This window comes from Numida meleagris, chromosome 4 (assembly GCF_002078875.1).
Source record: "Numida meleagris isolate 19003 breed g44 Domestic line chromosome 4, NumMel1.0, whole genome shotgun sequence".
Taxonomy (NCBI): Eukaryota; Metazoa; Chordata; class Aves; order Galliformes; family Numididae; genus Numida; species Numida meleagris.
This window is the reverse complement of record NC_034412.1, coordinates 27,805,120-27,832,346: the sequence shown is the minus strand read 5'-3', so window position 1 is coordinate 27,832,346 and position 27,227 is coordinate 27,805,120. Positions and strand designations below refer to the sequence as shown.

At 38.0% G+C, this 27,227-nt stretch overlaps 1 protein-coding gene across 1 annotated transcript; it reads left to right on the top strand.

Annotated features, from left to right (window-relative positions):
• Nucleotides 58-27,227, top strand: NAF1 (nuclear assembly factor 1 ribonucleoprotein). The gene is made up of 8 exons (XM_021395603.1): nt 58-401; nt 1,885-2,023; nt 2,245-2,338; nt 5,001-5,083; nt 6,089-6,249; nt 10,558-10,609; nt 13,072-13,177; nt 15,794-27,227. Exons 1-8 carry the CDS (start codon nt 73-75, stop codon nt 16,198-16,200), a joined length of 1,371 nt encoding a protein of 456 aa, XP_021251278.1. The 5' UTR covers nt 58-72; the 3' UTR covers nt 16,201-27,227.

The window sequence follows — 27,227 nt, the reverse complement described above, 5'->3', positions numbered from 1 at the left end:
TTGCACCGGCTCAGTAAAGGACACTCGAAGGCCGCTAAGAGCGGGAAGCAAACGTAGGCACGCCTCCCGCGCATGCGCTCTGCCCTCCACCGGGCGCGTTTGGTCGTGGGGCGGCCGGAAGCTGCGCGGGACTGGGGGCCGCGTGGGGAGTGCTGCTGGCACGGGGACATGGCGGCGCAGCAGGAGGTGGTGGTGCGGCTGCAGACCCTGACAGTGGAGCCCAGCTCCACCGGTGAGGCGCCGGGCGTGGAGGGGGAGCGCCGATCGGCGAACTCTCCGGGCCCGCCAAACGGTGAGAAGAGTGGCCCAGACCAGCCGCCCTCCCCCGAGGGAGCGAGCCCCTGCGCGCGTCCTCCGGCGGCTTCCAGTGAGCCTCCCGTCGCCGCCTCGGACTCGGAGAGGTGGGTTTGGGCCGGGGCACGGCGAAAGGGTCCGGTGTGGGGTTCGGGGCGGCCGCTTGGCGCTTTGCGGGCCCGGTACGTGCTCACCCTCAACCTGTGTGCTTTTATAATGAGATTTACCGTAATGTTAATCAGTGTATTCGGTAGAGTTGATGAAAGATATCGTAAGGGGTTAGGCATGGGCTGGGCCTCTGAAACCAGCACGCTTCTTCCCAGCATCCGTGGGGTCTGCATCTTCCTTTTGTGCTGGTGCGGATCGGTAATGCCGAGTTGATAGGTGCTCCTTCCAACTGCCAGAGGTTGCTGTGCAGTCTAAGGGTCTCCTCTTGAGTTGCTTCTATTATCTGTTGCTGTAATTATTAAAAGTTCATTGTAAACATTAATCTGAAAGCTTTAAAATACTACACGTAGCTGACAGCATCACAGAGGTCCTTTTTTTTTTTTTTCCTCACCCGTCCACAGCTTGGTCTTTAGTCGTCAAACTTTATTTTGCCTTTTTGTGCTGATTTTCTTGAAAGAATTCCCTAGTTGGCTTTTTCATAGGGTCTGTTCAGGAAAGTGTTCTTGTTTGTTGGCTTTGTTATTCTTTCCTATTTGTTAGAAAGAATTACAGCAACAGATAATTGAACGCAATCAGTTTGATTGTGAGGGGAACAGTGCTGTATCAAAGAATCTAGAAGAGATCATTTTCTGTATTTTATTTATTGCTGTTTTTAAATTCTGGTTTGTTAACTGCTAGATCATATAATAAAGGCTAAGTGCAAGTTTCAAGGCTGGATGTAGCTCTGGGCAGCCTGGTCTAGTGGTTGGTGACCCTGCCCATGGCAGGGGGGTTGAAACTAGGTGATCTTTGAGGTCTTTTTCAACGCAGGCCATTCTGTGATTTACTAAAGTTTGCTTGTATCAACGTGTGTTTGTTTAAGATTTGTAAGGTGTGTTTTAAGTCACCAGAACTGACTCCTCCATAGTGTTTGTTTCTCCCACCAGCTCCTGAAGAACTTAGCCTTTTGCTGTAAGGAGGATGTCAACATGAGTAATGACTACTTTAGATTTTTTTTTAAACTTATTATACCCTTCTTATTAGGGGTCCTAGGTAATAAACACCTCTTCTGCCCTTGAAAATTATGTAATTCTTCTCTTTTATCTGCAAAAATGAGTTGTGTTCTTTTAACCTTTATAATGCAAGATGTATTCGTTGGAGTAAGTATTTTCTTGACTTAGCTTCATGTTAATGTTGGTGTTCCATAGCAAGTTTGACTGTGGTAGGTAGCTTAATATATTATTTTTCAATAATATTTGTGGTGAGCTGTTTCTAGCACTTGTTCTGAACTGCTGAAGCCATTACTCTTCTCAGCTTTTTTTATGATCTTGTCCAGTGGCTTTGTAGGATCAGGAAAAATCTCTTCTATAAGTATATATAATTGTTTTTTTTTTTAATAATTTTAACATAGGAGTCCATATTTTAACTCTTTTTTTAATTAAGTGATACAGATTCAGATAGTTCATCAACTACATCGTCCTCGTCATGTTCTCCTTCAGCAGTGTCTGATGACGATGATCATCCAAATGAGAAGGATAACAGAACATACTGCGTTAGAACAAAAGATGAGTTGCCGCTTGATGTAAGTAAAAAGTGGTGTCTCTTAAACATTTTTCTAGTAACCCAACTTGAAATAATTTATGTATTTTTACATTGTCATAAAAAAAAACAGTGATTGAATGTACGTTTTTTGCACTACTTCACATACGCAGTGTGGTTAATAGATTAAAATGTGTTCTCTTTCACTAATTTAGTGGTGAATCTGTGATGATTTTATTCTGAATAATGATTTGATATTTTCAGGAGCTGCCTCCTGTTGAAGACTTAACCGTAATTCTGCCTGATGGTGTTGAACTGAAGCTTTTTGGGACAGTTTCCAGTATCATTGAGCAGCTAGGTAGGCAAGATATGTTGAACTAAATGTTATTTTTAATTAAAATATTTTTGATTTGCAGAAGCTGATATTATTTAAACTTCTGTAGTGTATTTTGTCTTAAACTCATTTGAAGTGCTCCGTGCTGCTTGAATTGCTTTTAAAACAATTTGCTTATGAAATGTAGAAATTAAAAACAGTGCACTTATGTTGAGTGGGAAACAAAATAATTGAAGTAAATAACCTTTGCTATTTAAATTCCTTTTGTCATAAAAGCCTCCAGGTAATACGAGCAGTTCCTTTACAACAGTTTTCTGCTGTGTTGGTTTGGGAATAATCTCATTCATGTACTCAAAGCTGGCTGAAGGTGGTGGTTTCTTCAATGATTGTCCTGTTTTTCTACTTGTCCTTTCTTACTCATTCATAGTAGAGAAGATGTCTTTCTGCTGAAACAACAGGAAATTTTAAAAGAGAAATTAGTTAGAGATAATTTGCTGTTATTCTTATGTTAGATCTAATATATGTATGCCTAAATGAAGTTACTTTTAAACACTTCAGTTTTGAAAATTAACCTCAATTTCCAGTCCTTATTGGCAAGTAGAACCTTTTGAAACCTTGACTATTTACTTATGCTTGAATTCTCAAATCTGCATTCTGCTTTATGTGACTGAAATACTTGAACTGCTGATTTTGTAGTTGTTGGTGAAAGTTAGAGAATAGAAATAACACTTGTGTATGGTATAAAACCCCAAGATACCTGTGCTATATCCTGCTTCTTCTACCTTGTTTTGTGACTTGCTTTGTCTACTTGTTTTTGTTTTTTTTTCCCCCCCATTCTTCCGGAAACAAGTGTTTTAAGTGTTCTCAATTTAAATTGATTTACCATAGAATTGTTAAGGTTGGAAAAGACCTCTAAGACCATCCAGTTTTGGAGCCTCCAACACTAGAACAGCATAGTGCTGTTGGAGCATGTCCAGGGGAGGGCCATGAAGATAATCAGAGGGCTGGAACACCTACCCTATGAGGTCAGGTTGAGAGAGCTGGGGCTCTTCAGTCAGGAGAAGAGAAGGCTCTGGGGGGACGTTATAGCGGCCTTCCAGCACCTGAAGGAGGCCTACAGGAAAGCTGAGAAGGGACTTTTTATAAGGCCAGGTAGTGACAGGACAGGTGGAAATGACTTTAGACTGGAAGAGGGTAGATTTAGCCTAGATATTAGGAAGAAATTCTTTCCTGTGAGTGTGGTGAGGCACTGGAACAGGTTGCCCAGAGAGGTTGTGGATGCCCCCTCCCTGGAAGCACTCAAGGCCAGGCTGCATGGGTCTGTGAGCAACCTGGTCTAGAGGGAGGTGTCCCTGCCTGTAGCAGTGGGTTGGAACTAGATGATCTCAAAGGTCGCTTCCAACACAAACTGTTCTGTGATTCTGTGTTGCCGAACTATTGCTCAGGTTTGTTCCCAGTGGGGATTAAGCAACACACTGGCTTCTTTCACTGTGTACTTCCCTAGCTGTCAAAATTCAGTGAACTATTAAGAGTGTAGCATTGTTGAAGGCTTTCTTGGCATGTCACAAGTTGTTTGCGGATTTAAATTGCAGCAAAGCTTGAAGAGTTCTAGCTTGGGGAAGTGTTTATTTCTTGTAAGTTCTGTTACATAAGTTTAGAAGAGATAATTTTGTTAGTTTTTGGTGGAGTCTTATAGTGACATTAAGTGCTTGAATGACTTTGATTGAGAGGCATTGAGAACGCTTAATTGAGCATTATGTTTTAGGGTGAAAAAGATTACCTTCAGAATCAGAATTGAGTGTAATGCTGCTGTATCTCTTGACATCTTTAAACATAATTCCTGCTGAAAGTCAAGACTAAATATTTCTGTTGTCTAATGCAATAGACAAGGAGAAAAAGTGAGAGTAGTTGATTCTAAAAATTTCAGTAAAGATTCAAATTTCCTTTGAATCTGGAAAATAGAAAAATGAAATTCATTTGTAGCCTATATACCAAATTATGTGTTTAGTACAGGAAGTGTACATCTGTGTCTCTTTCTAAGCGTGCAAGTCTCATAAATGTTTCAGTACCTTGAAAAATGAAACGACTTGCACAGTCTGGCTGCTCATACCATCATTAATCACAAATTGGGCCCAAATATAATATGAAACTGTTGTATGACCTGGAAGTGCAGAAACTTCAAACAGTGTTGTTTACATGTGCAGATACACAACTGTGACTGGGTTGCCAGACATCTTTTGTCTTTCTTTCTGTTTATTACTAGGAGAATTAATGACTATCTCTATTTTCTTCTCTGGGGAGAATGAGAAGGCAGAACATTTACATGTGTCTGTGTTCAAAAAAAAAAAATAAAAAAATACTGTTGCTGTGCACTCAATTAAGAAACAGCCTGGGGAAATGCAACAGGTATTTCACATAAGTGTTTGAGACTTCCCTTTTGTACCTAACATCTGGTCTCCTGTCTTTCTCCATCTCTGGAGAACCGTAATTCTGTAAACTGGTGTAAATTTTGTCACTCATATCACAGAGGGAGGACTTAATGATAGTAAGTATTTTAGCATGTGTGCAATAGTTTTTAGGAAAAGCTCCGATGTTTGCTTTGTAAATAATTGTGTGATTTGTTGTATTTCCCTGTAATTGACTGCATCCTGCTATTAAAGTCCTATTTGATTTTTTTCCATTTTAGTAATAATTGAATCTCTGAGAGGCCTACCTCCAATAAATGAGGAAAGCATAATTTTTAAAGAAGATCGGCAAGCAGCAGGAAAGGTGTGTGTAAAGCATAACAACTTGTTATTCTAGTGTTAAATTCAAGGTGGTATTTTGTTTCAATGCATACTGTCCAAGTCATCTAAATGAAATGAAATGTTGCCTTGATACATGGTTTTTCTTTGTGATTTTGACTTGTTAGCATTATTTACGTTTTTTTCAATTTCAAGAATTTCTATCTTGGAATTCATTGTGTCCATATGGAATTACAGTGTGTGTTCAGTTTCTGCCGTTTGATGAATGTGCTTGTGGTTGCTTTCAGATATATGTTGTTTTTAATGATAAGCTGTGTTCTTTTATTGCCAGGTGAGTTTGAGTTGAGTTTTAGGGAATATGGGGAATGTTTATGTAGCTGTGCTCTGATGTTGTAGTTTTAGACTAGCGTGTGCTTTATGCAACTGTGATGAAGAATATTTGCAGGGAGCAGTTTTGCATTGAGTTTTGTATATTTTCCATAGAAAGAAAGCCATTGTGTAGAACTGTCTCTGTCATAACATGTTTCTGTGCTAGATGTGAGTGGAACATAGAAAAATGGAGCATGAAATTGAAGGTATTCAAACAGCGTATCAAAATTCTCCATGGAGTCAGAGAACAGATGTAGGAACTAATGTAAAGGCATCTTGTAGAGATGAACTTCTAGAAATAAACAATCAGGAGATTATTCAGGTGTTCAGCTTTGAAAGCAAAATGGAGAGAGAAAATCTGAGAACTAACAAAGGTAAAGATGATTGAAGTAAAGGAAGTTGACATTGAAGGCAGTGCATTTGGGTGGGCGAAGACGATATCAACATGAAAAAACTTCCCAAGCTGTGACTCACAGTAGCTAGGGAAATATATTGCAAACAAACGTAGTAGTAAAGGTACGACATGAGGGTAACTTTATTTGCTGCAATATGAAAACACCTCAGAATTCTTAAATACAAAGCATCTTAAAGCTTTGAGGTTGTGTACATTGAGGTGAGTTATCTAATCATGGTCATCTATTTAAACAATTTTGTGTTTCAGGTATTTGAGGTGTTTGGTCCTGTTCAACATCCCTTTTATGTGTTAAGGTTTAACAACTCTGAACATATTAAAGCAAAAGGTATTAATGTGCAAGACAACATGTATTTTGCTCCATCAGTGGAGGACTTCACCCAGTATATATTTGCAGAGAAACTACAACAGTGAGTCTGACTTATTTTCTAATCTGCTTATGATGCATTTCTTAATGTATTTCTTAATGTTGCTGAAAATTATGAATTAAAGTTCAGACTTGAGTGAGAAACTATAGGACTTAGCTTGACATAAAGGTTTTTAGTTATTCTCAACTGTATCGTAATAACGGGGTTGTACGGTTTTGCTTTTCAGAAAAGTATAGAATAACTGCAAGCTTCTAAAGCATTAGAATTACTGAGGCTTGGTAGCTCTTTACTCCATTTAATATTGTGTTTATTATTTTCTTGTTACTGTTACCTAAAATATCATAACCAGAACTAGGTTTTTTTTGAAAAGTTAAAAAAAAAAATAATAATAATAATATATATTTTCATACCTGCACCCTCTCTCTCACGTACACACGAATGAGTTTGGCAAGATGAACTCTTTTGCGTTTTGTTTTTAGGAAATTGTTTAGTGGCTTCCTTAATCAAGAATCATAGAGTCAGCAAGGTTGGAAAAGACCTACAAGATCCAGTCCAACCATCTACCTATCACTGTAGTTCTCACTAAACCATGCCCCTCAACACAACATCTAAACATTTCTTGAACACACCTCCAGGGTCAGTGACTCCACCACTTCCCTGGGCAGCCTGTTCCAGCGCCTGACCACTCTTTCAGAAAAGTAGTATTTCCTAATGTCCAGCCTGAATCTCCCCTGGTACAACTTGAGGCTATTCCCCCTCATCCTGTCACTAGTTACACAAGAGAAGAGGCTGACCCCCAGCTCACCACAACCTCTCTTCAGGTAGTTATAGAGTGATAAGTTCACCTCTGAGCCTTCTCCTCTGCAGACTGAACAACCCCAGCTCCCTCAGCCGCTCCTCATAAGGCCTGTGCTAAAGACCCCTCACCAGCTTCGTCGCCCTCCTCTGAACACGCTCCAGGGCCTCAATGTCTTTCTTGCAGTGATGGTCCCAAAACTGGACACAGCACTCAAGGTGCGGCCTCACCAGAGCTGAGTACAGAGGGAGAATGACTTCCCTGCTCCTGCTAGCAACACTATTTCTGATACAAGCCAGGATGCCATTGGCCTTCTTGGCCGCCTGGGCGCACTGCTGGCTCATGCTCAGCCGAGCATCGGCCAACACCCCCAGGTCCGTTTCCTCAACACAGTCTTCCAGCCACTCTGCCCCAAGCCTTGCGTGGGGTTGTTGTGGTCAGAGTGCAGGACCCGGCACTTGGTCTTGTTGAACCTCATCCCATTGGCTTCAGCTCAGAGATCTAGCCTGTCCAGATCCCTCTGTAAGCCTTGCTGGCCCCTGGCAGATAGACGCTTCCTGCCAATAATGTTGTTTAATACCTTAGTATAGACTTTTGTGAATTGTGAACAAGCTGGTATTTATTTACTATTTTGAATTACAGGGCCAGAACTGAAACTTAATTATAAAAAATTTCTTAAGCAGATGGAGAACAATTCTGCATGAAAATGGCTTGTTGTGAATTTGTTGGTGGCTGCGGGGGGATGATGATTGGAAGCTTTCCAATAGTATTTGTCTGTCTGAGGCAAACAGAATCACAGAATGGTTTGGGTTGGAATGGACCTTTAAGTTCACCTAGTTCCAACACCTCCCACTTGACCAGGTTGTTCATAGCCCCATGCAGCCTGGCCTTGTCTGCTTCCAGGGATGGGGCTTCCACAACCTCTCTGCGCAACCTGTTCCAGTGTCTCACCACCCTCCCAGTAAAGAATTTCTTCCTAATATCTAGTTTAAATCTACCCTCTTCCACTTAAAAGCTATTTCCCCTCATCGTGTCACTACCTGCCCTTATAAAAAGTCCCTCCCCGGCTTTCCTGTAGGCCCCCTTCAGGTACTGGCAGGCCACTCTAAGGTCTCCTTGAAGCCTTCTCTTCTCCAGACTGAAGAGCCCCAGCTCTCTCAGCCTGTCCCCACAGGGCAGATGCTCCAGCCTTCTGATCATCATGGCCCTTCTCTGGACCCACTCCAAGAACTCCACGTCCTTGTTTTGTGGGCCCCATGGATGCAGTACTCCAGGTGGGGTTTCACAAGAGCAGGGTAGAGGGGCAGAATCACCTCCCTTGAACTGCTGGTCACACTTCTCTTGATGTAACCCAGGATACGGTTGGCCTTCTGGGCTGCAAGCACATGTTGCAGCCATATCAAGGATGATCTCAAGCCATTCTTTGCCCAGCCTGTATCTGTGCTTGCGATTGCCCCAGCCGTGGTGCAGGACTTTGCACTTGGCCTTATTGAACTTCATGAGGTTGGCATGGGACCACCTCTGAAGCTTGTCCAGGTCCCTCTGGATGGCATCCCTTCCCACTAACGTGTCAGCTGCACCTCTCAGGTTGGTGTCATCTGCAAACTTGCTGAGGGTGCTCTCGATCCCAGTGTCTATGTTGCTTACAAAGATGTTAAATAACACTGATCCCTGAGGAATGCCACTCATCACTGGTCTTTACTTGGATACTGAGTAATTGACCGCAACTCTGAGTTTGACCATGTAGCCAATTCCGTATCCAGTGAGTGGTTCTTCTATCAAATCTGTTTTTCTCCAGTTCGATGACCAGAGTGTCGTGCTGGGACAGTGCACAAGACCAGGTAGATGATGTCAGTTGCTCTTCTTTATCTACTGACTGTATATGATTAGGACTTGTTGCCATTCAAATGATAATGACTGAAAGATAAGGATTAAGAAATAAGGTGTAATAATGGATTGCTGTAATAATTACCTTAATTATTGATGAATTGCCTGAAACAACTATAGTTTGAAAAAAGTTCTGTCATGTGTTACTTAGTCTCTGTTAGTATTAGTTCTCATCTGACCTATTGACTATTTCATAACAAAACTAAATGTAATACTTGTTCTCTGCATTAATTACAACTTGAACACCTATAGGGTTTTTTTGTTGTTCTTTTTTTTTTTTTTTTCCCCTGTGGAAGCAACAAGTTTTTAAACTTTTTCACTTAATTTTTGCCTATATTGCCCAAAACACAGAATAATTCTAAATGGGCGCATGTATTTCCATGATTCCTCTGTGCCACCTTTTAGGCTTTCAGATTTAGGAGTATCCGAATTCCAAAATCTAAGAGTAACTATTATTTGCAAAAGGTTAAGTATCTCAAAGCATGAAAAATGTTTCCTTTGCTGAAATGGTGCAAGATGATTTGGCAGACTTGAGATAAGCTGTCTGATGAACAGTTAAAATTCAATTTTTGAAGTTAGTAGTCTTGCATAGTGCCTAATGATTACAGGTTTTGGAGTTTTATGTGTGCTCTGGTATTTCTGGAAGGCATTTATTACCTTGAAATAACAAGATGAGAGGGAGAAACAAAGAAGCTTGTTCTCAGTAAATACATTGCTTCTCCTCATTGCCTAGGCAGAGTGTTTTCTGCAACCTAGAAGAAATTAATTATACAGAGAGCTCTTATTGTCCTTCCTTTCCTGTAACAATTTATGTTAATTGAACTTTAAAATGGTTTGCATTCTAAGATTTGCTGATAATGACAAAAGTGCTGTCTGTGGTTTTCTAGTGATGCATAAAGATTGAGCTTTAGTTTTAGGGGTTGAGGCACAAAGTACCTCCAGGTAACTTGCCTGTATTCTCATGGGTTCTTTTAGAAGATATTTAAGCCAAGGCTGCCTGGTGTCATTGGTTACCCTGTACTTTGATGTTGTTGCTTGATTGTTTCTAACTTACTGAGTACGTAACAACCCTTGGCAATTAGAGCATTGATCACGTGAAACACCTTGTAAGTATTTGGCTCCATTTTGCAAGTAATAATTTTTCAGCATTTCATGATTTTATATAGTTTGCATAAATAAGGATTGTCTTGACATTTCAGACCAAAAGATATTAAATTTGGGAGGAGTGTATTCTACAGACTTGAACAGCATAATTTAAACTTATTCCTCAGAGTTGCTACTGATCAGAGAAGTTACTTGATTTTTAATGGAGTTCTTAAAGTGGTGAATGAATTAAATGGTAACTCTTCAAAATTTGTTTTGGTGGTTCTTCAGCAAGAAAATTCTTGTTTTTCTTCCTTAAATGTCTTTTCTCTTGCTTTCCAGTTTTATATTTACAACAAAATAGATGAAGTTTAATTATTTAGTTAATGCTGTCATAATAGAATTGTCTTTTTATTCCAAACTCACTTTGTTTTAGGTACACTTAAAATCTGTGTCCTTCTAGACATATTCCTTGTCATTTTAAACTGGAGGTTTGTCAAGTGGTATATGTAGTGTAGTTCTAAGTTAACACCTAAGTTAATACTTCTTTACAAATAAAATGATTGTGGTTTTTTTTCTTCTAGGGAAAAAGGATCAGATGCATCTTGGAAGAATGACCAAGAACCACCACCTGAGGTAAGTGTCACTTTTTGTTTATTGTTTTTGATTGCAGAAAATACATAGACAAATTTCTGTGCATAGTAACTAATTAGCTGCTTGTTTTTTTTTTTTTTTGTTTTCATTGTAAAGTGAATCTGCTTCTGTTAGAGAGGTCCCCCAGTTGCTGAAGATCTACTCGTCTTTAACTTGCTTTTTGCAGCTGGGAATACATACATCTTTATTTTCAGTTCCTCCAGTTCTTCAGGAATATGTTTGACAAGCTGAATGACCAACTTTGAGTAGCAATGCTTCTACTCTGCCTAATATTTTTGTTTCTGCTAGGGACTTTTTGTCCTTGCTTTTCTTTTGCTGCAGGTTTGTCTTTAGCCCTACCATAAACAATTGTTTGTATTTAAAGGTCTCCTACTGCTCTGCTGTGTTGGATGTTAATCTGTTAATTTAACACCCCTTCTGCTGCATTATTTGAATGGCTCCTTGATGAGGTTTCCTTTCTGTTTCTTACTATAAAATGCTAGATCTGAGATCTGAGCTTCTTCCATACACCTGAGAGTTTCTCATGACCCTTGTATGACATCACTTACTGTAGAATCTCTTGAAGGTTTCTTCAGTGGCACTCGGGCTTTCTGTCCGATGTTCCTTTACTCTGCTGAAACTATAGTACTTGTGATTACTCTTTTCTTAAATAGGAGCTTATTGATGTGTTTTTGAGATGGTACAAGCCTTGAGCTAGAAATTGCTCAAAGTAGCAATTGCTACTTTAAGACCACTGTATCCAGAATAGCTAAAATTCATAGTCATCTTGAGTAGTATTGTGAGGCGATCTGTCTAGCTGATTTTTCTGAAATTTATTAAAGCTTGAATTGTTAGCATAATTGTTTGTTATGTGCTTCTTAATCTAAACTCCTAAGTAGGAAAGGATTTTTTGTTGGTTTTTTTTGGAGGTGGAACTTTTTTTTTTCCCCTTATTATTCTAACCAGTGCTACATTCACAGTCCTTATCTCAGGACTGTTGTTCTGGCTTGAAGGAGAGATGAGGCACAAGCCTTTCAAGCTTTTGTAGTGTTTGAAGATGGGTCCTGTGATGATATATCAGTGATCCCAGAATGGTGCTTTTTCTAGTGCAACGTAATACCATTCCCCCCTCCCCCAACTGAATTGAGTTGAGCAGTGTTATTTTCTGTCAAAGCTGCCTGTTTGACAGTTCTGATTGTAGATTGCTTTCCTTTCTTGGAAAGACATCATCTCACCAAGAATCATCATTTGAGAATTAAGTGTTGCAGAGATTTAGACTGTAGGTATGTGACTAATAGAGCATTGAAAGACAGTATTTTTGGCTAGACTTAGTTTTTTGGATGATGATAGAAAATGTGCTTACGGGCTAATGGTAAGCTCTTCCTTTGTTTCTTAGTCTTGTCTCTAAAGCTGTTCAGTAGATAGTATGTAAATGCTTGACTTGAGTTTGTGGGTACCTGAGTAACTTGACTTTGTGATGTGCATGTGTGCCATTTTGTGGAAGACAACACATCTAACACGTTGTGATCGTTAATTAGACGCTTACAGTTAGACGTGCGTACAGTTCTAGCAGTTATAGTTTACAGTAAGATAACCAGAGTGTCGCAGCTGATGAGATGGTAGAAAGTAGCTTCTGCTTTGAAGGTTAACAGGGGTGCAAATTAAATTTCCTGCTACTGATGCTTGAAATTGTCTCATACAGCCACACTCTTTCAGAACCTTCTGTTGGCAATTGATTCTAAAGCTTGTCTGGCAAACTCACATGATGAGCTGCACTAAGTTCTGGAGTCAGTTCTTTTTGTGTTGCTGTGAAGGTTTATTTTTGTATGAGCCTTAAATTAATCCGTGTTAGGTCTTTTTAGGGTACAGACTAAGTATCCCTTCTTCACCAGCTTGTTAAACTCTATACTCAGTAGTATGGTTTCTCTAGGCCTTGTCATAGAGGTAATAGGATGACAGCATATGATCTGTTTGCTTCAAGGCCAGAAAGAGTAGATAACTGTTTTCTTTGAGGTAGCTTTTATGGAGTGTTAAACCAAAAGTAGCTAGCAGCACAAGGTGCATGTTCATTATTTCTGTTCTACTCAAGGATGGTGTATTCAAAGTCTTTAGACTGTAGAAGGTGTATATAAAAATGATGTTTGAATTTTTTTCATTAATAACTTTAAGACAATAAAAAAAGTGTTCAGTGCTTGAATATTGCTGTTTTTAAGAGAACTGGAAGGTCTAATTGTGAATTGTGTAATTGCATTCTGAGAATTTGTGGAACGCTAAGTTTTTGATTGTGTTGAGAAGCCAGCTGAATACGATGGCTTTTGAATGCAAAATTGGAAGGTGCAGTGGTGATATTCTTCTCAACTGACTGCAGGATGGATTATTTTCTAAATAATAATTTATTTGTAGATCTGAAATTCTCTATGTTTTTTTTTGTGTTTTATATAGCTTTGTTTTACTTTTTTAACCAGGCTTTGGACTTCAGTGATGATGAAAAAGAAAGAGAGGCGAAACAAAAGAAAAAGAAGCCTCAAAGTCAAGGAAGAAAGAAAGTCAAAACAGATACAAATGCATCAAGTAAGTGAATGCTATGGGAGAATGCTTTCATCTCTTAAACTGTTCGAAAAACACATATCTACCTTACAATTTGAGCTTTCCTGCAGCTAATCAATGTTTCTGTACTTTTCAAAGTTGTATTTGTGAATTTGTGGCTACGTTCCTTAATTTAATAAGGCCTTTTTTCTGTTTCAACATTAAGCTGAGAAAGGGAAGTAGTACAGAGAACAGGAAGATTGTCAGCAGAGACTTAAAGACCGTATCAACTAACACAGCGAGGGTATAGAACAGATACCACCTTTTGAAATTTGGAAATTGCTTATTGCAGAGATCATTGTGGTCCAAGTTCAGCCTGAGTCTTGGAGTGCAGGGAGAATGTAGAGGAATGCCATAAAAACAACTTTGGTGGGGGATTTATTGCTTTACCTGAAAAAAAAGTTTGTTTTTACCCAAGATATATTAATACCTCTCCTGTTTAAAAAAAAAAAAAAAAAAGTTGTCTAGCCCCCTTACCTGACATGGTCATTAAATAGATAAACCTGTAGTAGTTTCTACTATGAAAAACCATACATTTTATTACTCAGTCTTCTTCATGTTTCTTTCTCCCGCTGTTGACAGATGGGCTGCAATTGCAGCTGTGCTCTGTTTGCATTAACCACATTTTCCACTGTCTTTTCTCATGCCTCTCTAATGATGAAAACATCTTTCTTTATGAATGCCATTTTGGTTGAAAAATGGCTCCTTATTTAATCTTACTAATGTGCTTCAGTTATGTTTTCTGTACTGGTTCTTTTAAATACTACTGACCCACATCACCTCTACTCTTCTCCTGCTGTGCTCATGTATTGGCTTGCTGCTTCTGACTGCTTCATTTCTGATGTGCTTTTCCTCATTGATATTTCTCAGACAGACTGACATCAGGAATTTGCTGCTTTTCCTTTGTACAGCTGCTACACAGTGCACCCTCACTGAATTCCTTTTCTCCTTCACTGGGAAGTCAGCAACTATCCTGTTAACGGCTTTCTTCTGAGTACAGTTTATCCCCTTCATTGCTGATGGTTATTTTCTCTCCTGGTTTCTGGTTCTCTGCACTGAATATGGCATATTTTCCACCATTCTTATACTGCCAATTTATTGCGGAACTGCTTTTGCCTAGGGCTTGCTGAGGCTGTTACTGAACTCCCTTACATAAGTGAGAACACAACAAGAGGAACTGTCTCAGTGTCGAGGGAGTATGGGTTACGATGAGCTGTGTTTTTCTGTAAATAACATGCTTTAAAACTGACATTGTGTGCTGTTTACTTCTGGCAGTGGAATTCAGCAGGAAGGACGGCTGGCAAGTTGAGACACAAACTCAGTTGCAACTGGAGTTTTGCTTGGTTGCATTTTCATAAAACTCGCAGTATATTAATATTGGCTCCTTGTTACAGACTTCAGTAGGAGGAGAAAGAACAGGAATACAAAGTAGCAGTACATTTATTATGAACCTTAAATGAATACTTGTAATGTGACTTTTAAAACAGGAAAAAAAATTCTCTGTAAGATGAATGCTGAAAATTAATTGGCTAAAGATACAGCCTGCCCTTTTTTTCTGATTAATTTTCTCGTTAATTTTATTAAATCTGACTTGAAATAATTTCTTACGTCTTTGGTGCTGTAATACCAACTCAGGTCAGAAAGCTGTTTATCACCTTTGTGTGATGCAAGGACTGATAGGTGGTAAATGATTTTGTCTGTCATATCTGTCTCCCTAGATCCATTCTAAATAATAAGTTTTTGCTGAGATAACTTTTGACATTTTACTATAGTAGTTAGTATTGAACTGTAACTATTGCATTCTGTCCTTCTGCATATAAGCATGTGGGTTTTAACATGCTTATTATGATATTAATTTCACATGAAATTTTGAAGGATGTGTAAGGAAATATAGTTAGATGCTTTATATTGGTTAAGTGATAGGATCATAGAATCAAAAGAATCCTTTGAGTTGGAAGGGACCCTTAAAGGTAATCTAGTCCAAGCCCTCTGCAATAAACATAGACATCTACAGCTAGATCAGGTTGCTCAGTGCCTGGTCCAGCCTGACCAAAAGCAGTTCAATAGCAGTTTGCAGCAGAATGAAAAGACCAAAAGCAGTTCAATAGCATTCTGCAGCAGAATGAAAATTTGAAAATCTCAAGATGAAATATTTACTAGTGACTTATCTTTGTTTTAGAATGTGCTACTTCTAAATCTTGTTTTAAACTGAAACTTCAAAATACTTGCAGTTTGATTTTTCAGTTGGTTTGTTAATACAGGGGAAAATGCATGGAAGAAAACATGAAATTTCCATTTTAATGACTGTATTTGCAATCCTCAAGATCATTCTTTCTATATTTCTCTGGTAAATCAGGATGAGGTACTAAACAGTAGGCTTGTCAGTATTGTTGTTTGAAAAGGTTACTCTTCATATTCCCTTGTCTTCAGCTCTATGCATGATTTTAACGGAGACTTGTCTCTACCTAGTGGTAGGTTTCTCAGTACAGGTTAGGTATTTGTGTTCGTATTTGAAGATGAAAGAGAATCTTGAAAGATTTGTGAGGACTAAACTTCAACTTTCAAAAATATAATTAGAAGTGTTTCTGTTTTATTTTTAAGGTGAGTATACAGGACTTCATCAATCAATGCAGCAGTCTGCTTCAAGCTATTCAAGGGGATACCATGGCAGAAGATTCTCTGGGGATCCATTTCCTTCTCCATCAGGACCCCCAGGATTTCCCAGACCGCCCATTAGACCACCACATCTATACTCTCCAGACAGCAGAATGCATCAGGAGTCTCCAGTATTTCCACAACCTCATAGAAAAGAACATCCAGTGATGCAACAGTATCCCTTTCCTCCTCCAGTTTTTGGTTCTGTTAATGAGATGCATCAGTTTCACCTTCCACCTTCAAATCCAAATATGATTTGGACAGGCCCAAACGTGTACAACTCATCGTACCCATTTTTGCTGCCACCTCCACCTCCTCCAGATAGCCATCCTTCTCAGTTCAGGCATTACTAAGTTTATAGAAATGTGCATAAAATGTTGTAGTTTAAGGGGAGGAAGAGCAGGCTGCCAAGACCATGTTTGCTTATTTTGGAGGTAATTTTTTTCTGCAAGAATGAAACAAAAGCAGAGTTTGATACTTTGTGGGATGTCCACAGAAAATATTTTTTTCTGTAATCTTTTTGTTTCAAAAAAGAAAACTGTATGGTAAAAAATAACTGATTATCAAATAATGGTTTAGTTTTATAACTTCTACCAGCTTAGGATGTTAAGAAATAAAAACTTTTTGGAGACTGCTATGTAGTGATTGAAATCTGTTCTGTAATAAATTGTATTTCATGTAACTGCTGCTTTGTGGAGGTCAGGGATATTTGGCGTAGGTGGTGCGTTAAGTCTTAGATCAGTTATATACTGCTGTGCTAAAACTATCTTTCTATTTTGGCAGATCTAAAATTATTTATATGGAAAATAAGAGACCTAATTTTTAATGTAGGTTTACCACTGTTTTTATAAGTTATAAATGCCTGCTATTCAACTTGTAACACCTTGTTAATTTCACGTTAACTGAAAGAATGGAGCTGGACTATGTGTTTAATTGACTAGAGTAGCTAGATCAGAGTTTGAACCAGCGATTAAATTACTTGGTCAGATTTAGTATCCTACAATAGCTATAGAAGGACAACACCGGCTAGATATTTTGAAATGAATATTAAGATGTAACTGCAGGGAGGGGGAAAATTAAAGGCCGTGGTAATTTCTGTAGCCTGTTTTTATGCCTAGTGCAGAAACGCTCATGGATGCATATAGTCTTTTGTCAGCCTTTCTAGAAAGAAATCGTTAGACCTTACGGAGATGGTATATCATTTCAGAATCCCACTGATTGCATTTTGGACACAGAAGGCATGTGGCAGGAGATTGGCTAGATCTTTCTGGCTTGCTTCTGGGTGGGGGTGGAATTGTCAATGAAAGGCAACTTGGAGCAAGCTCTTCCTGGCCAAAGTTGCAATCCTGCTGTTGCAATTGCTTAATCTCCAAGGAAGTCACTCTGACTGATTGACTAGAATAAAAAACCTTGCCTTGCATAAGGAGTTGGGGGGGGAGGGGGTGACAGGATAAACATCTTAAAGGTAAACTTTTTTGACATTGAAAATATCATTATAAACTCTGTTCAATTATATGACTAATAGATGTGCAGCAAGTATTTTTATTCTCAAACTCACTGGCCTCATTAGGTTTTTTTGGATAAATATTTAAAGGCTAATTAAGCTCTGCAGGTATTGCTTTTTATCTCTAATTCCAAATGAGAACGAAGCACAACTTTAACATGTAGATGAGGTGCTGTCATGTAAAGAGGTTGTTAATTATGAATTAGAATTTAATTTCAGATTTAATTTCTTACATACTGAAATCAGTTCTCTAAAATTTCTGTTTCATAGGTGTGCAACTGAGAAGGCTGCATAGATCTCAAATATGATAGTAAACAGGAAAGAACTATATATACAGCAGCATCAAATTCTGCTTCAGAACAGTAGCATTTGGTAGTTTGGCTTTTGCAGTTTTTTTTTTTGTACTAAGAATGTCTAGTATTAGTTTCATGTAAATGGATACATTTTGCAGGGGAAGGAGGAGGTGAATTTCTGTCTATCTAGATTGTAACCCAAGCGTTACTATTGGGAGCAATAGGTATTAGATTTGTATTGAGTTCTCAATATAGCTGCAGGTTATATCAGGTTTGGTTTATCTGAGATTGAATTGACTCAGCTGGAATTTGTTTTTTACTTTGTTTAGCTGTAAAAGCAAATTGTTAATGACCGGATGGATATGATTAATTTTTTGTGTACTCATAATTGTACTGCATTCACATAGTTTTAGAATAGCTAGTAGCAACAAGAATTTTTTTTGTGTAGAATGGGGTAGTTACGGCATAACTGGAATACAGTTCTGGTGTTTTGGGAGGGGCCGTGAGATGAGATCTTGCAGGATGCAATATTGAGGAGTACTTAGGACATCAGCAGGTAGAGCACAGGCTGGCAGTGGAAAGCCATGGATTGCAAACTGCTCAGCACTTGAAGCGATGCAATCTTGGCTCTGGACAAAATCAGTTTGGAAGAGAACGAACATATATAATGTGAAATGCACCAAATACAGCAAAATTACATGTTTGTGAATGTGCAGACATGAGGAAAGAGCAATGTGTTACAACTGTATGAGCGAATGTGAAAGTGATTCCACGTGGATGATAGATTGAAGAAGAAGCCTTCAGCATCATATTTGGTCTTGGGATGTGGAGAACTTGCTGTGTACCATTGGCCAAAGCCATCTGTCAGCCTTAAGATTCAAAGAAGCAGTTGAGGAAATGTAACGTCAGGAAAAGGAGTGAGACAATGGGAAGTATGTATGCGCTAATTTTAACTATTACTACTATTGAGATTTTTTAATGTATAGTACTGTTCATTTCTTTATTTTTTCTGCAGTAATTTTATCTGGACCAATAATTCTTTAAGCTGTTAAGATTTCAGTTACATGATGTTTATCCTGTTTCCCCATAAAAGGATTTTGCATGCAAAAATATATGCATGTATAAAAAGTTAGGTTACACAGTGTCATAGAAATTTGTTATGGTTTAAGCTCAGTTTTTAATGCTTGGATGTCATCTGCAGTACTGTTTTTGTTCGTGTGCTTTTTTGCTGAAACATCTATTTATGGGTGTTCTGTCACACTGCAGGAACTTTGCTTGGAATTCACTTTAGTTCTTTAGGATAAAATTATTTGAGAGTCAGGTACTGTTGCTGAGCTTGAAATATATAACGCAATATATTGAAATATTTTTTTGTATCTAACCAATTTTATTTTATTTTTTACTGTAAAGCTTTAAAGCTTGGATGCTGCTATGGTAAACATTTCTATTGCAGACACACAAAGCTTTAAAATGTGTTCATTCTGGCTATCAATGGCATCCAGTCCTGATGCCTATTGGAAATTTGCTTACTTTATAGGAGTTTCAGGTATGACCAATCTCAGTAGTTAGGTGGGTGCTGTATTGGTACAATGGTATCAGAAAAGGTTTTGAAGTTTTTAGTCCAGGACAGAGTTTTAAGAGGTGCCAAAAGTAGTCAGTAACGGAGTGACTGTTGGGCTTTGGGCTGTAAGGGTTCAGCTGCAAGACTTAAGTAATGTTTTTTAGCAGGCTAGTGCTTTCGTTCTCTGTTTATGACTAATACCTGTTTTCAGGTTTAGTCTGGAGAGCTGCGACAGAGTCCTGCCACTTCTGTAACATTTTTTGTTATTCCATCATATGATTTAACGTTTCTTTTTGGGCTTCACCTTGCATTGAAGGCTTAGGGCATGGGATGAATGAAAAGCAGGAGAGCAGAGTCAAGGAAAGCAGAGGCTTGGGGAGAAATTTGGCTGCAATTACTCAAAAGGTTGAGGTTTATAAATATGAGTATGAATGCGGTAAACTGTTGTACTGTACAAATGACTGTAACTATGGTAACATGGGAAAATGAGAAGTGGAATCACATAGCTGATGACATTGCTCTTTAACTTGGAAATCAGCATCGGTGTTTTGCTGGCTGTTAAATCCAGTTTGATCAAGAGCTAGTGGAAAGGGGTCAGGCTTTTGCTGGAGGTGGACAGCAAAGGGAAAAAAACAAGTTCTTTGAAGGAAAGTATTGAAAAGTGCTGTGGGTTGGGGAAGAGCTCTCATGGCAATCGGTAGCTCAGAGAGGTGGGAAATTGACATTCCAGGAGGGCTTTAGAAGCTGACTCTGGGCAAGTGTCCAAGGCAGCCTCCCTTTCAGTGGAGAGCTGAGCCAGAGGGTACTGAGATGGCCTTTCCAACCGAAGTTGTTCTTGATGTAGTTGTTCTTCTGGCAATCTGTCCTCTTACTAGAGACTTTGTCCATAAATACAGAAAGGCATGAGTAGTCCAATGGGAATATCTGGTGTTTAGGAAGGCTGGCTTTTCATTTATACTGTTGTACTGTCTCATTTATCCTGCAGATACTTGTATCTGAAACATCCATGCTGTGCTAAAACTTGGACTTGCTGTGGAAGATAATGACTGCTATTTCACTGGATGTAAGCTGATTTGAAGGATTGTTTCTTTATTAGTTGTTTGGGGGCTAATGCTAATGAAAGTCTCAGTTGCTGTCATTTTCTCTTAGGGGGTAAAACATTTTGTACTGTGCAATTTATTTTGAGAATGGTGTAATGAATAACAGTACCTAAAATGTTTTATTTTAAACAAAAAAGAGAATTATTTTTTAACAAGTATTCTCTAATACAGGGATGTTTGCCAGAAGGAAAACCTTTAGATCATGCTAGGTACTCATAAGCATGTGAATAGTAGTGTGACATAGATGAAAACTAGAAATAAGCAGATCTTTTTTGGAGGTAATATTTAGCAATTTTCAGGTTCTGTTTTTATTTCTTAGCAAGTCAAAGGTCTAGTGAGTTATTTTTATCTAGTAAATTTAGTGATTTGTGTTGTCTGCCTTAAAAGGATTGCTGAATATGCACAGTACAGTTGGTAATAGAGCTTACTGGGGTAACAAGTGAACATCTGGAAGACCCTGCCAAGGATGACATGGCAAATAAAATAGTACTGTAAGCATAGCACCAAACATGTACAGTGCCACTTACCATTCAGGATGAATGTATGATTTTGGAAAGAACAAATAATGTTCTTTATGTCAGTCACTTGAGGGTATTCAACATTATTGAATGATGATGCAGAGTAGTACTCATTTGCTGTAAATGAAATTTTAGGTAACTATGGAAGAGTAGTATTGTTGGTTTGCCTGTGAATCTGACACGTTTTCTGGGAAATGATTAAACAAGATAATCTGAGTACACCTTACACAGGCATACAATAACGGGCTCTACCAAGCACTGAAAATAATATACGGAGTGGTGATGGTTATGGAGTATCTACATTTGTGTATAGTAAGTCTCAAACGCTAGTATTTGCATAGTGTTCTGAACAAGTAGCCTTTGGCTGCTAGGTGCTGTGAAAGGTAGGAAACGAAAAACATGGAGATTTCTTCATACCAAGAACAATCTGCTACTTAATTTCAGGCTAACTTTCCACTGAGGTCTATGTTTTTGGAAGAAGTGAGGCAAGTAAGATTTCCTTTAAAGAAAAGGAAAATGTCATTACCTATATTCATTTAATGACCTTTACTCAGTTTTTTATATGTAAATTTGGTAACTTTTGGCCTATTTTGTGAAGATTGTGTGAATTTGAGGTCTGAAATATTTCCTTCAAGATGGAACTAAAGAATACATTTGGGGGTTTCAACCGAATCCTGTAGTTGAATGTTTGACCAAGATAGGCTCTCTACTGTATTCAGTTTACAAGTGAAAAGTATATCTAGGCCGTGTGCCTCAAGGACTTGTTTTTCTATTGAATTCCTATGTTGTCCTGTATAACAGTATGCTCCCTTATATCCAGCCAAACAAAGTATGAAGAAGAGACATTTTAACAACCAGTTTTCTAAGAAATAATGGTCAGCATTTTTTTTTTTGGTTACGCTGTTTGTCGTGATGCCTTTATTTCCCAGATGCTTTTGTATTTATTTATAATGTTCTACAACCTTCAGCTTTCAGCTTTACTTTGCCACATGGCAATGTATTTAATCTTTTGTCTTGGTTAAAGCAGACTGTAAAGCAGACAGCACGAGTATGCTTTTTTTTCTGCTTGACTCTCCACAACATTTTTCCTGTTATATATCTGCAATTATATTCTCTTTTTGGTCACTGCCTGCTTATATTTTCCCTTACAGGGTATCTAGTATATAAATCATATGTTCTCTTTCTCTTTACAGTATACTTACTTTTTGCTGTTACTACATTTCTAGCCCTGAAATTGCTTGGCCTATAAAGATTTCCCTTTCCAGCATAAGGTGATTAAGTGATGATATTGCAGTTTGAGGTGGAAACGAGAGGAAAATACAGCCTTGGGTAAGTTATGTAGGTCGTTACGCTCTTTTGTCTGTAAGTAGAGAATTATGTTTGCTATTTGTTTCACTACTCCAGTCTGGTGAAAGAAGAAAGACTTGGTGACCTTAGCAGGAAGTGGGTTAGTATAGCTCCCCAAAATTGAGTGGGTCTTGACGTGACAGACTATGGCATTTTAATCATTAACTTGTAACCTTCAACTTCTTAGGTCAATCAACCATTCCTTCTAAGAGAGAAGCAGGATTGGGGAAACAGTAAAAAGCTATGGTATTTGTCATGTTTTGGTTTCATAGGCAAAATATTTTGTATTAAGTTCCATCTTGGTGGTATGTATAATATGATGGAAGGCGAGCTAGCCATAGAGTATTTGTTCTTTAGTGAGAAGGTTGTTCTAGTCTTGTCGCAAATTAGGTCTGTGTCTCTTGTACGTTGTGCCTGGCTTGGCGATTCCATTCTAATGACTGAATGCATGTTTGGAGAACATTAAATGGTGGATCTGGAGAGAAATTCAATTTGTATTTTGGGCAAGAACTCAGGGTGAGACACTAGGTTCCCCTTTTCCTATGCTGCTGAATCTAAACCAGGTAAACTATTGAAGGCTCATCTTTGTGTATCTGTTTCATTTTGTAATTTTTTTTTTTTCCTGCAGATAATTTGGTTATTAAAGTTACTTCTTAGATACTACAGCATCCTGTGATAGTGAATATAACATCCTTATAGATTCAACAAACAAAAACAAGGAACAACTGTTTTTTCCCTGGAGGCATTCAAGGCCAGGCTGGACGTGGCTCTGGGCAGCCTGGTCTAGTGGTTGGCAACCCTGCACTCAGGAGGGGGTTGAAACTAGATGATCTTTGAGGTCCTTTTCAACCCAGGCCATACTATGATTCTATGAATGAAAACACACCATCTCCAGAGTGAAGTATCTTCAGTATCTTTTTTTAAACTCTGTATTAGTTTGACTACGCTAATTCATAGTTCTGGTTTGTGCTTTGCTTGACATTTACTTGTCATTTATTCTGTTGTATTAAGAAAGCTGAGCGTGAAAGATGTGTGAGGCAAAACACTAGAGAGTAGAGAAATTGAGTTATTGCTGATACTTCTATGCGCTCTGAGGACTGAGAAAAGCAAATTAAGTCAGCTTTTACGTAAAGTATAAGGGATTTAGATTTATATCTTCCTTGAAGTTTAATCGGAAGTATGTTCAAATCCCCTGACTTTTTTTCCCATGGTCCTATAGTCTGCTTTGAGAGAGATTGACATAAAAATAACTTAAAATACTAGACAAATGAGATGCTGTTTTATAATGTCAATAAAATAATATTACTTGCATTGAATGCAGATGCAAATGAGACTTTAAAATATAGGACTTGTTGACATACAGAATATTGATTGACTTCTCAGGGAGTTAATTCCTTTTTGAAAATTAAACTGATTTACCTGTTTTCATCATTCAGTTACTAGGCATCTTGGCATTACATCTTAGATCTTTTCATGGTGCACTTCACAAATTGTATATTGCCATGGCATATTGTTAACTTTCATGATATGAGCAAGACTTGTGAGTCTTTAATTGAAAAGCTACTTGAACTTCTTATCATCCTGTAGATGAAGTATCTGTCTCTAAATACATTCTTAATCTGGTCATTCCTAAATTTTTGCATGCGTTACTGTTCAGTGATCATTATGATATTCTTTATCAGTGGATTTTTTTTTTTCATAGTATGTGATTAAAACTAAGTAAACCTAAAGGTAGAATTATTACAGATGCATCTCTTTATGGTGCCAAGAGACTTGACAGTAAGAACTGTAACCTGATTTTGGAGCTTATGAAAATTGTGTTTCAGACACATAAGGACTTCTGAGAGAAATTTTGTAGCACCGATGTGAGATGCTGAACCCTGGAACAAGGTATTTTTGTAAAGGTCAGTGCTAAATGTGCACCAGTAGAGCTGCAGATGTCTTAGTATCAAACTGTTTTCCAGCTTAGCAGCCATAGCTAGAAAACATTCTTTGCTTACCTGTCAGATTTGTAGGCCTGTTCTTGCATTTTTATTAATCTTTAAAGTGAAAAACTTACAAAAGTGACTGAGTTCCTATCGGTGGCTAATCACTAACCTAGTTAAGTTGTGATGTTTTTGATTCAGTCTCAGAATAGAGAATGTAAAGGAGTAAACAAAGACTCATGACTGGCTCCAAGGTAATTGTAATGTAATAAAAGAAGAGATACAGAAAATCATTGAAGTTATGCCTTTATGCTTGGTTTAGATAATAATTTTCAGAAGTAACCTTGGGAAGCAAATCCTCTTTTTATCAAGGAAGATTTTTTTTTTTTGTGATAGGGTTCATCTTATGTATCTTCTAATGTCTTATTTCCGGTAAAAAATAAAAAAAATTGGTATAAATATGAAGAAATGTACATGTGAATACATAACAATTATCTATAATATTTATGTTTAAAAGTGTAAAAACTATGTTTTCCCTGAGCAAGTGACTAGATAGAGGGATCGATGCTCCTCTTGTTTGAGTAACTCCCCTGGGTGGCTCATCCTTCGATGTGATGTGCCTGCATAGTGGGGCCTTGCTCTGATATGGGAACTGTCTGCTTGCCTTTCCATTAATTTTTTCATATCCAGGTATGGTAACACAAGCAGTTAAGTGGGGGAAAAAATGTACTGAAAAGTTGGCCATGGCCTCTCCATATATTCCTGTTTGTTTCTTCTGTGGAAAAGAGTTCTCATTTTTTTTTCAGTGGAGCCAGTTTTATGATTCAGCTGAAGAGCAAATTTACCAATAAGAGAAGATCTCAAGGAGATCTGAATCATAGTGAAGCCTACCATACTTTCTTGGAAGTTCTTCACATCTTGAATTTCTTAACATCCATACGTCTTTCAGACTACAATTTCATTGTAGAGCGTGCGTGTATGTATAAATATGTGTTTTCAGCTTATCAGCATCATCAAACTGTCAATAATTTAAGAATAAATATCTGGAACATGAACTTTACTGATTAACTTGGTTTTCCTATCATAGCTTGCTTCCTGTACTCAAGTCTGTTGGCATGTATTATTGCATTTCAAATTCCATTGAACTTGTGATTGTAAGGGGCTAGGTTTTTAAACTCAAGAAGCAATTTGAAATCTTCCAGATGCAATTACATTACCTCTCAATGATCTAGTAATCTTGATGATTAAAAACATCATTTGACAAGTATTTTCATATTTTCACTTAGAAAATCACACAGAAGCCAAAGAGATAGTAACACATAAGTACACTTTAAAAATTCAGTATGGAAAGAGAACCATTTTTGTCTCACTTAAAATGAAATTTTGCCTCCCTTAGTATATTTTGCTTTGTATGCAGCAGAAACAAAGTCAATTTTTTTTCATTAAAAGAAATTCTCTTTCCCTCACACCTCTGGTATGGAAATAACTTCATGAAACAGTAGCATATGAAGTATAAGCATAAAAGATAGAGAGCTCTCTATTTGCATCCTATCCAAAAGAATGAACGCAATTTGCATATGGTTCTTGTGAACAAGAACTAAGGAAGCTGAATGTCTCAAGTAGAAATGTCAGATATTTTTTCTACTTGGAATCAAAATAGGAAGAAATCCACAATACAAATCTGTAGTAATCTTACAAGAAATTACAATTATATACACTGAAAAAAATTGTAAATTCATAACAATTTGAACAAAGGAAGATTCAGTATGCATTCACATTAGTATTTAGTACTTGTTAGTATTCATCTACATAAAAATTTAATAGCCTTTGTATTAAGCTCAAAGTTTTCTATGTTTCAGATTCATCTGTCTTTCAAGTCTTTTGTAAACACGAAATTATGATTCTCTGGCTCTCTAAATTGATTTTTCATTTTTTTCCAATTAAATACTTCTGGGTATGTAGTTTAGGATACAAGAACTTGCTGTTCTTCAGATGACTTGAGTCTCTAGTGGTTTTTGACTTTAATAGAGAAACTCCTTAAAAAGTGGCATAGTCAGTTTAAAAGCTATAGTTGAATTCACTGAAAAATTATTTTCCTTCTGTCCTTTATTCATGTTGCTTGCTTTGGTAAAAACACAACCATGGGTGCTCTGCCAGGAACTCATAGATCTTGGCAAAGCTCCAATATTTCTGTTTTTATCTCTTGGGAATGAAAAATAACTAGCAACAAGAATGTAAAAAGATGGATAATGTGATGTGGTTCTCATAGGAGCTACTTGCTGAAAGGAGTTCAGATGTATTTTTGTAGATGACCACTAGTGACAGTTATGGAAAGCTTGGTTATTTGTTTAGTCCTTTTCAAAACTTACAGTGGACAGGTCTTTTAACTAGGGTAATATTTCTTTGTATTTCTAGTATCAGTTCTCACAGCAGACACTTCTTCATTTCTTTCCTTTGTTTTTCCTTTTCTAGTAGATTCTTACTAACAGAATTTGTGGAATGCATTGGAGCTTTTTGTCTGCCTAAATCCAGGGATAAGAAGTCAGTATGATAAAAAAGTGAGATGATTGCAAAGTTGTATGGGAACAAGCAGCTAAATGGTCTCTTGATAGAGGCCTCTGATTTCATTTAGATCTAAATTTTGAACTAAAAGCTCTAGCCCTCTGTTGTATTAGGCGTTAAGCGGGGACTCGAGATGTAACGGGATGTAGGCCTCCCCATGCTGTAATGGGCAAGGACAAACTGTCCTAGGAGAGATGGTAAACAGCTTGGAGGAACTTATCTGAGGAAAGCACGGCACCACCAGGGCCTCAAGGACTAACCGGATTTCTTGGACTGAAAGGCTCCCCTGGGACGGATGGATAAGTGCAACCGACAGTTGTTCAGCAAGCATTGGGCAATTCTGTCCACCAATCAGGAGAGGTGGCACTCTTTGCCTAAAACAAGGGAGTGCATGACCTCTCCGTATATGGTCCTCGGAAATGCATGAACAGCGTGTGATATCCGGTGATTGGTCAGTAGCTCGCATGAGCTCAGGTAGCAGATAAGCAAGAATTAGGTAATGGATAAGAGACACTATGTAGTTCTGTAACTCCTAACAATAAATGCCATTTGCCTTTTGTTATATCATCA

What these genes read in the sequence shown, in the direction of transcription:
- NAF1 (XM_021395603.1), top strand. Translation starts at nt 73, where the DNA reads ATGCGCTCTGCCCTCCACCGGGCGCGTTTGGTCGTGGGGCGGCCGGAA. An exon ending in GCCGCCTCGGACTCGGAGAG is followed by an intron (nt 402 to 1,884) that starts GTGGGTTTGGGC and finishes TTTTTAATTAAG; the next exon opens with TGATACAGATTCAGATAGTT. An exon ending in AACAGATACAAATGCATCAA is followed by an intron (nt 13,178 to 15,793) that starts GTAAGTGAATGC and finishes TTTATTTTTAAG; the next exon opens with GTGAGTATACAGGACTTCAT.